This window comes from Rattus norvegicus, chromosome 19, assembly GCF_036323735.1.
Source record: "Rattus norvegicus strain BN/NHsdMcwi chromosome 19, GRCr8, whole genome shotgun sequence".
Classification (NCBI taxonomy): Eukaryota; Metazoa; Chordata; class Mammalia; order Rodentia; family Muridae; genus Rattus; species Rattus norvegicus.
Genome location: NC_086037.1, coordinates 44,846,288 through 44,857,180, shown reverse-complemented (window position 1 = coordinate 44,857,180; position 10,893 = coordinate 44,846,288). Strand labels below are relative to the sequence as shown.

The window sequence follows — 10,893 nt, the reverse complement described above, 5'->3', positions numbered from 1 at the left end:
CTGTATTATAAAAAATAAAATAAAAAATATAAATATGTAACAAAAACCCAGAGCCTATTGTTACACACAATGTACTTAGAAGCAGAGTGCATTCAGGAAGATTACTCTTTCAAATAGGTTGTTGCTCTGATTTAATCATAAAACCTTTGAAAACCATCTTGAGATTAGTAATCAGATTGCCCTGTCAAATAAAAAGGTAAGCATTCGACAGTCTGTAATCAGATATATGGACAGAAATGAAGATACAATCTTGCATCTAGATGCTTGTTCCGAAATTCACCAAGGAGTTTGGAAGCATGCTCTCTCATTATAGACCTTTAATATAAAAATACCCCCACCACATTGCACAATAACATTTTAAAACCCTAGGAAGGTTGACTTTAGTAATCACAGACAGAAATTTCCCGAAACGTAAAAGAATATCTTCTGATGCCATAAGAAACTCTGTGATCAATTTGCAGTGGAACTTCTGTGCAAAGTACACGCCAAGAGAGTAGATATTAAAAACAAAACAAAACACCCTTCTGTTATACAACCTTGAGTCTGGGGCTGTGAGTGCATGTGCAGATGTGAAAAAAACGTTCCAACATACATGCTGAGACCTGTACATTTCTGGAGATTGCTTTTAAATTACCGAAAGGAAATGAAGTCGCAGGAGTGTGTAGCGGAAGGACAGTCTCTCTTTTTTCATGACAAGATCGGAATGCCCACCGGAAAGATAGACTCAAACCGTCCCAGAAACTATACGATGTAACTTGTGAGATCCAGCAAGTAAGACGTCACGTCAATGATCTGGTCAAGAATACCTGCCCTGGTCACTCTGCGCATGCTCCTGTCCGCTCGTTCACACTGAGGGCCGAGATAGCCCTTTTTACAGAGGCACTTGTTTGGTCTGACACAGACACCTCCGTGACGACAAGGTGGCTCACATTTGGCTGCAAGAAAGAAAACAACATGGTCTACTTGATCTGAACGTTGAGCGCCGCCGCCATGTCTTGTGGTCAAGAATTTGATGGATAAGAAAAGGTAGGAAAAGAAGGTGGGAGACGGTCACAAAACGATCGGACAGAGAAATATGCACGTGGGAAAAACTGTTTCCAGACACAAAGTATTCTAAGGGCAGGGACCGAGCTAAACATCTGGATGTCCGCAGGCTGAGAAGCGGAGATCATGAGAAACTGTCTCTGATTTGCAGAACTGACTCTAACACCCTTTCAGCTCCTGCTTCATGAGGCGGTTTTTTTAACCCACAGCCAATTGTATTCCTGTAAGGGAGGAGCACACAGGAGAGAGGCTGGCCCTGAGTAAGGGGTCCCTGACCAGAGCAGGTTCAGGACACTGAAAGAAGATCAGTTTGGGATTGGAGTTGCATAAGCTATCTAGCATCTGGTCTCCCTGGGGTCCCCACTTCCCTATGCTTTTAGGGGGTACACCAAACACATTGCTCTCGGATTATGCCTGAAAGCCCATTCTGGGTCGAGTGCAAGAAACTGGCAGACGCTGTTCTGAGCAATGCTCTTTGGGGCCATTTTACAGCAGGAAGATCTTTACCGAACCATTTTCACCACTACCATCTAGGAAAAGAATGTGAAGATTTACTGCTAAAATGAGACAGATGTAGAATTTGGATTATTCTCTAGTTGTCGCCTATTGATGAGTCTGAGGGTTGAGTCACCACAGACACAATCGAAACCTCTGAATACATTTCTTTGTACTTTAAGGAACCAGAATCGCTTTTTTGTTTGTTTGTTTGTTTTGTTTTTGTTTTGTTTTGTTTTATTTTGTTTTGTTTTCAGATAACTGTACTTTATACTCCTAGTTCCGGGACTGACCCATGGAAATGAAAGTATGAGGAAAAAGTGAAAAGCATTTTCTCCTTCAAATTTCTGGAAGATGTGTGAACCATCTGGGCGTATAAGTAAAGTCCTTCATTGAAAACATCCAGATTAATTTTACAAAGGGCTTTTTTTAGTTGAAAAATGTTTAATCAGGAGAAAATTTTAATTGAGAAGATTTTATTGAGATAAAACAAGCTAACCAAAGAATGTTTCTGATTGTGATTATTATCTATTAAGACATGTTAGAGCACCTCAGGACTTAAAACAACTTGTCCACCCTCAGTTTGAGCATGTTGTCCTAAGAAGGCATTCAGAAAGTATGCTTTTCATCAACGTTTGTTTGAGGGGACATAGAAGTTAGGCAAAGGGCAAAGAACCCAACAGAGTGGATGCTCTATGAGACAGACAAGGAGGTAAGAGGAATATATATCGCCACACATCAGAGAAGCAGGGGGATAATAGGTATATGATTAGTATTACATTTGTACATTGATTAATCTGGGGTTCAATTGACCAAAAGGGAGATGGAATGGGTCAATCGTGTGCATGTTTTTATTCTAAATAAATACCTAGATTCTTCTGAGTTATGGCTATGTATTGCTCACCTATGTGTAGCGCTTGTCTTAGTCAGATGTTAGCAACAATATTAAATAGCAGAAATAATTTAAGCTTAAAATATGTGCTGTCTATATGACCTTTAAGTATCGACTATCTATAAGGCAGTGTGCAAGCTAGACAAGCCATGATTATATTTTTCAAACAAATACATTTTAAAAATAAAAAGCAGTATTTATGAGCTGAGAACAATATTAAACATTAATTTGGAGTTTGAAGTTTCGTCAGCAGGGTGTACTTTAATGTGTGAGACAGTAGAAATGAAAACCACTTCTCACGAGCCCATACTACACTCATTGTGGGATTTCTACTTTAAGTGCAATCTTAAACTCCTCAAGTTTCTAAATTTACCCATTTTTTCTTAAACTTCACACTAATTAGAATTTAACATGGCACAAAGTTGAGGGCATCCCACATGAAGGGCTAGAATGACCTCAACGGACCACCCCCGCTGCCTCTCAGAAGCTGCACACCTTCATGATGGCTCACAAGGGAGAGGGGCGGAAAAGGAGGGTCTCGTGATACGTGTCTGGATCATTGTGTTCGCCTTTGATTTAGCAGCACCCATGGAAAAGCCCTGCTGCTAGTGGGCCACAGCAAAATGCAAGCAGTCAAGCCAGAGAGAGCATTTATGGGGTGTCTGGAAAATGCTAGCACTTGGCCAGGGGCTCGGCAAACACTGAGTCTTTGGCTGGTGTGACTGCTCCAAATACAGGGCAGTGATGTGCTGTTCTCTTTTTCTAAAGGATCCAGTCATTTAAGGATCGTTTATGCCTGTGATTAACTTAGATATGTGAACAGCCACCATTAAGACAGGAAAGATTCTATTTATAATATCAGAAAGAGAGATTGCAGTACAGTGCTAGCCTCTGGCATGCTAGATGACTCTGCAAACAGGAAATGATAAGTTCTTAAGTGCCCATAGGCCACTGTCAATCTTCTGGGTGGTAACACAGATACTAACCAATTCTGCAGAAGTCTCCCTCCCAGCCAGGACTGCAGCAGCACTTGCCCGTGGGGGTGTAGTAGCCGTTCCGACAGAGCCGGGAAATATCTGAGGTCAGTGTCTGGGCAGGTTGAACTGTGACTCTGCATTCCTCAGGCATCAAAGGTCTGCATCCCAAAACAAGAGTTGACATTGCATATCAGCCAGAAAGTCGTATGGGATAAACACAGCGGCCTCACAACGTACACAGAATGTCTGTTACTTCCGAAAGAGATCTTTAAGTGACACAGTCAACTTACAACTTCAGACCAGAAAAATACGCTTAGTGACCCAAGACACCTTATTAGCATCAAGATTCCTCATAAAACTACCATCATGATATAATAATGCGACCCTTTTGTATTTGGTAGCTAGGACGTCCAGAAACTGTAATTTTAAATAATTCAAAATGTTATTTTATGGCATGTGTGTGTGTGTGCACGCACGTGTGTGTGTGTGTGTGTGTGTGAGGAGTGTGCACATGTCATGATCCATTAGTACGGGCCAGAAATCAACCCTGTGGAGTCAGTTCCTTCCTCTCAGCTTTCCACGGGTTCTGAGGACGGAAGTCAGGCCATTAGGCCTGTTCTTCCTCACACTGTAATCTTAAAAACAGAAGGGCACACGTTTTGAAGCTTCCTTCTGCTCTAGCTCCATAAAACCTTTTTGGGATGAACCCTGGGAGTTCCTCTTGTTTGGGGGCTCACTGTAATATCACAGGGCTGGTGACGTCACAATGAACGCGTGGTGACTAACAAGCACGAGAAGGAATCCCTTCTGCTCTGATCCCTTCTCTTTCTCCCGGTCTCTCTGTAATGGTTATTGGCATCACACCCAGGCCCTTGAACAAATTAGATGCATGTTCTGCTGCTGAGTTACATGGCTGCCCTTTCTGCTAACCACCCACAACGTGCATTTGGAGGCAGAGTCTCCTAGACACACACACACACACACACACACACACACACACACACACACACACAGACTCTCTCTCTCTCACACACACACACACACTCTCTCTCACACACACACACAGAGATATACACAGTCCCTATCTCTCTCTCACACACACACGCACACACACAGACACTTTCTATTATACACACACATTTCCCCGCCCCCCCCCACACACACACACCAGGCAGGGTTTCTCCATCTCTCTGTCTCTCTTGCCTTTCAGGGAAGGGTTCAGGCTGGCCTTATGTTTGTTTTGTAAACCAGGTGGGTCTTGAACTAGAAATCCTCTTACTTTAGCCTCTCATACTGGGATTACAGGGCTGTGCCACTACATATAATAATTTTCCACTTCATCCCCCTTGAAAGGCATCCTAATATGCATATGCAAATGAACATTTATGCTACCAAATAAAAATTTAAACTGCACATATAGGAGAGATTTTATCACTATATAATAATTTAATTAGCTCCTGTTATGAAGAGGAATACGATAATAACAGCAAGCACAGAAAAGTCATTTGCATGTGAAAGTCCCTGCATTTTGTATTAACTGCTTTACAACTGCTGTCGTTTGTAGAGGAAACTAAGCCATCAGAGGTTCCTGTGATTCTTCTGCTCTTCTAATGGTGTCATCTAAACAGTATCAAGCTGGCACCATGGGTCCAAATGTTCATGACCTAGACGTTAGGGAAAAGTATGCAGTTTCCTATCTTCACTGGTCTCGGTGTTGCCATATTGTGAGAAGGACAATTTGCAAAGCGTGTAAACAAATGTTTTATGTGCTCCCAAAGTCAAGGCTTAGCCATACAAACCTAAATTATAGGTCTTTACTAAATAATCAAAGAATTAAGCTTTTGAAAGTCCTCCTCTTCTCTGCCTCCTCTTCTCCTCTCCTTTTTCCTCTTCTTCCTCCACTTCCTCTCCCTCTTCCTCCTCCTCAATCTCTTCCTCCTCCTCTCCCTCCTCTTTCTTCTCTTCCTCCTCCTCTTCCTCCTCTTTCTTCTCTTCCTCTCCCTCTTCCTCCTCCTCAATCGCTCCTCCTTCTCTTTCTTCTCTTCCTCCTCCTCTCCCTCCTCCTCCTCTCCCTCCTTTTCTTCTTCCTCCTCCTTTTCCTCCTCTTCCTCCTCCTCTTCTCTTCCTCCTCCTCTCCCTCCTTCTTCTCTCCCTCCTCCTCTCCCTCCTCTTCCTCCTTTTCTTCTTCTTCCTCCTCCTTTTCCTCCTCTTCCTCCTCCTCTTCTCTTCCTCCTCCTCTACCTCCTTCTCTTCCTCCTCCTCTCCCTCCTTCTCTTCTCTCCCTCCTCCTCTCCCTCCTCTTTCTTTCCTTCCTCCTCCTCTCCCTCCTCTTTCTTCTCTTCCTCCTCCTTCTCTTGACTTTTTTTCAGAACACAGTTTCTGTATGTAGGCTTGGTTGTCCTGGCACTCATTCTGTAGATCAGATTGGCCTCAAACTCAACATCTACCTGCCTCTGCTTCCTGAGTGCTGGATGAAAGGTGCGTGCCATTTGCTGGTGAGACTTAAGTTCGACCTTTTCTACACTATCCAGAATCATGTGTTAAAAATCTCAAACATTAAAGATGTATAGGAACTTCTGTATATCTCTTCATCGTTAAAAGTCTTACCTTAATTTAAAAACACTGTTTTTTGCAAGTAATGTTGCAATTCTGAAGACTTAAACCTTAGAGCTATTCAACTGCTCATTTACAGTTGGATATAGTCGATCTTTGTGAGAGATTCTCCCTAAGGCATTCCATGGCCTGAGTCCATTTCCCCTCAGACATATTCTCCAAGGGAGTCTTACTGAGCACAACACACACACACACACACACACACACACACACACACACACACACACACACTCACTCACTACGAGCATTAAACTGTCCTCAAAGCCACAGAGACATACTTGTCTCCTTTTCCCTAGTTCTGGGATTAAAAGTATGTACCACTACATCTCACCAAATTGATATACTTTTATGTCATAAACGTGAAATCAAAAAATGCTGCATTTTTATTGCCTAACAATCCTACTTATGATATAGTTAAATTTATTTGTGAGAGAAGTGTTTTATGTTAGCTGAAATATTAGAAAGTACACCAAAGGCTGAAATGTCAAGGCCAACAGGTCCTAAGGTCATAGAATTGTTTCCTCATCCAGAGAAGAGGTAAAGTCATTGTACTTAAATTCATTTTTTCTAGGAATGTGTTTAATAAAATACGTTTAACAGAGATGTTTGGTGAAGCCAAGCATTCTTCTGTACTTGATGTTTGCTATGGAGAGCCATTTTTTTCCCCTTGGCACGATCTTTGCTATGAAGACAGCCTCCTTTTGGGTAAGATAAACAGGATCTTTTACATGGACTCAAGAGGGGAGAGGGGCAAGGCAGTACACTAAACTTCATTGCTACAGGTCCATTGCATTGAAACAGACCATCTTAACACACAAATGCTACCTACCTACAACTAGTGACAGCTAAGCAAAAATCGAGAGTACAGATTCATTGTAGTTTCACTAATTTTTACACATATTTTCATTGTGCTAGAAAATTGTGTTTATTGTATAATCTAATTAGAGTCATTCGAATAGCTTTGTTCTTTTATACAATCATTTTTTTAAAGCCTCTGGACTCTGAGCTCTATTGAATGGAATCAGAAGTAACTTTCAAAATAGAAAACATAGCCAAAAGGGTGTTTGAGTTTGCAATAAAGAATATACTGAGTGTGTGTGTTGACAGCTATCCCCACAGCCTTTAAGCTTAATTTGAATCAGAGAAACATATTTCCTCATCTCCTCACATGACAAATAATGGAATACCGAGGGACTATCACAGAAATTGCCTAATATTTTTAATACATAAAGTATTGTTTCCAGAAAGTTAAGACATTTTCTTAGAAACCCACTCTGGCTGGCTTCGTGTAGTGGTATAAAGGTTTGGACACTTTGCAATGAAGAGGGACAGTGGGAAGTGTGGGTTATTTATAACACACATTGTCTTTATTGACTTCCTGTGAATAGAAAAGGCCAGCAGAGATTCTCTTGGGGTAGTGGGATTCTTGGTGGTTTTAATTTCATGCATTTAATTTAGTGAATGAACCAATAAATTAATAGATGAGACATCTCCTGTCAGCTTGTGTTGAAACACTGTAGTGTTTCCTGTTCTTCTGAATGAGTAGTGTCGACAGTTATCTATTTTTTATTTCATCAGAAAAAAAGCTAATTTTTCATTTTTTTCTGAAGAATATACATTGCAAATTTATTTTATTATAAAATGAGTTACAGATCTTAAATACTACTTATTCATGAACGTCTGACTTGTTGGAGGTTTAGCAGCTGGGATCATTCTATGGCTTCTTCCTGAAGGGAAGGTTGATGTAAGAACGGTCTACTCTGTTACCCTCAGTCATGAAAAAGTGTCTCCTTACTATGGTCATATTCATAAACCTATCCCTTCTCCATTGTTTTCCCATTCTCCGAAGTTAAGAGAAACCAATTGTTTAAACTTTGTTACTCAGAGTCTATCTAGTCTTAGAGGGAGGGCAACCAGAAGGATGATAGATATAGTCAGATCTAATGATTCAAAGAGTTCTCCATTGGAGGCCATTTCCTAAGCAGGAGCAGCAAATGTGGCCACTGACTGATTAGTATGCTCTGGACCTTCTGAGTACAGAAAGCATTGCCATCTTGTAACTGGGTGGAGTCTGTCTTCAGCGGTCAAGGCAACTGTCTTTTTATGCCACAGTAGCTGATGCTATGACTTCACGGATTCCCCGACTGTTGATACCTGTAGTCGACTTTTGCCACTCACTGTTTTTGAAGGCAGTCTCTACTCTATTTCTGGAGGGCTGGGAGGAAAAGCATCTTATAATGGTAGATTTGACTTTGCCCATTTGTGTAAGTCAAGGCAGAGAAATGATCCCTGGGCACTCAGTACTTTGTTACCTTACAAAATTCCTATTTTCCCCAAGGTCTTTCTTATAATTGTCTTTAATCTGGTTAATCTGTGTAACATTTTTCTTGTACATGGTACTCATGAGGATGGAATTGAAGAATGCCAGGGATTGACAGCAATGCTGTGTGACGATTTATGGGCACTTTGTAACAAAATTGTAAGCTGAATTTAACCACTAACCAATCCAGTTGGGCTGGGAAGACTCCTACTCATCGGGAACATGAGAATATTCCAGACTCTCTTCCTGTGCGTCCATGAAACAGGCATCTTACTGAGATGTAGTGTTGTGTGGAAAGGAAGGGACCTTTTCAAAAGTGCTCTCCTCTTTGAAGCCTAACAAGACACTAAATGCTTTTTTGGGGCACTGAAGCTACTCCACGTTCCTGCTGATAGTTCCTGAGTAACTGAGACGTGTGTGCTCCAAGGGAAGAGCAGAGTTCAATTCAGGAAATACTGTAATTTTCTACAGTTCATAGTCTACACTGTACCATCACATGTTTTTATTTGTACTGTGTTTCCTAAAGTTATAATTTAGGATAGATAGTGTCAATGTTCTATGTTATTTCTAAAAAGTACCTAGAAACTTCTGTTCTGAAACATGTTGAACAAAACAGATCTGGGCAGTCTTCTCTGTCTGTGTTCATCTTGAGGGTTTCTGGGATCTAACCTGATTACCTGACATGCTCACTGATGAGGCCCTGACACCTAGTAATGTGATGACGGTTCAGTCATCCACCCAATCCGAAAATGTCTAAGATGGTGTGTGAATCTCTCACACCAAAATGGATTGACTTAGATCGCCTCTATTTCCATGGGAAAGTCAGCAGGTAAAAATGATGAGATTTCTTAATGGAGGCAAAGCAGTCAAAGCTGACTGTTAACGTGCTGGATGTGAAAAAAAAAGTTAATTCAAAGTTTCATATTCTTGAAAAAAAATCTATCCCCAAGACATTTTGTATTGATTAGTGCTTCAGCCCAACCAGACTTCCCCATCTTTGGCATCTTGTAGTGTTGTAATAAATGTGTAGGAGGCCCAAGAGCCAGCCACAGATTTATCACAGGACTGGTCGTTGGGAGATAGTTCTGGAAATCCTTGAAACAGCACAACTATAGCTAGAAGCTAGCTGCCCCAGGGAGACTAGAAACACAAAATCAAAATGTGGTAGACGTAAAACTCCGAAACTCAGGAGGAAGGTGAGGAACCCAGATTTAATTTTCAATTGATCATTAAGATGATGTCTAGTGATATAATAAAAAGTAAAAATGCAATAAAAATAAAAATACAAGAAAAATGTAAGACCTTCTGGAGGCTTAACACTATCAGATTTGAGCACTGAGCCAGAGGGAACTGGTGGGTGAAGGGAAGACACATGACTTTTAAAAATGCCATTAAGAATCTTGGATTCCTAATAAATAAACCTAATTTTGAAGAACAAATTTTTTCATTTATGTTCTCCATTTTATATATTTGTAAATAAATGGCATTTGTAGGTGGCAATTCAATCAAAATTTCAGGCTAGCCTATAGAGTTATCATAGGGGCGAATGGTCTAGCATTCTAAATTGATAAATTAGGAAGGCTATAATTGAATAAAACAGACAATTTCTTTGAATGTTACAGTTATATGTCACATCTATAGGAAATAGGGAATACATATAAATATTTAAAATATTTGGTATGTAGACTAATGTTAACTAACTTGACTTAATCACTGAGCATTCACATAATTATAAAAAAAAATGTGTTATCCCTACAGTTCTCTCTGCCTTTTGTTTTTAGTGATCTAAAAATGTTAGTGGAAAATTCCAGAAATAAACCAGAAATGCTTTAAAACATCTCATCATAGTATATCGCTATAACTTTACCATTAATCGCTGCCGTGACTCTCTCTGTGCTAATTTATAAGCTAAGTTTTATCATGGGTGTGCATTGGGGTAAACCACACACAGGGTTGTATCTACAGTTGAAGATACACAGTGGAGTTCTTAGAACAAATCCCCGAGGGTAAGGTTTGGGGGGATGGGCTGTGCACTGTAAACATCCACTGTTCGTGTTGGTCAATTAGTTCTATCTTAAAAGGTCTAGGAGAAACCATTTAGATTCATCGAGATGGGATACAAAGTCAGTAGAAGGTTTAAGAAGGGAAGAAACAGAATTAGGTTAGCATTTTATAAATACAAATTTGACATCATTTTGAGTAAAGGCATGATTATTTTCAAAAATATAACACAAAAAGCTATTTAAGAGAAATCGGTGACAGTTTCTCATATATTTTGTGAGACTTTGTTTTAAAGTAGGTAAAGGTTCCAGCACTGCTGTGGGTGTTACACAGGACTAAGTATGCCTGTAGATACATAAATACACACGAATGCAAATCTTGCTAAGGAATGAGGAAGTTCTAGTTATATCAAAGTCATTACAACAAATTATGTACCCATGATCAGCTTCATTAGAAGTTTTTTAACTTTGTCTGTTTTTAAAAAGAAAACATCTAGAATTTCAGATGATCTGTAGCAGCTAGGAAAGATTCGTTAGCTAAAAAGGACTTAT

The 10,893-nt window shown here is 40.2% G+C and overlaps 1 protein-coding gene across 1 annotated transcript in view; it reads right to left on the bottom strand.

Annotated features, from left to right (window-relative positions):
• Positions 1-302: 302 nt before the first annotated feature.
• Hhip (Hedgehog-interacting protein) overlaps positions 303-10,893 on the bottom strand; it is an 88,841-nt gene continuing 78,250 nt past the window's right edge. The window contains exons 12-13 of the mRNA NM_001191817.1: positions 3,418-3,566; positions 303-935 (exon numbers count right to left, since the gene is read on the bottom strand). Of these exons, the coding sequence (NP_001178746.1) occupies positions 742-935; positions 3,418-3,566 (343 nt within the window). The 3' untranslated portion in view covers positions 303-741. The remainder of the gene's footprint in view (positions 936-3,417; positions 3,567-10,893) is intronic.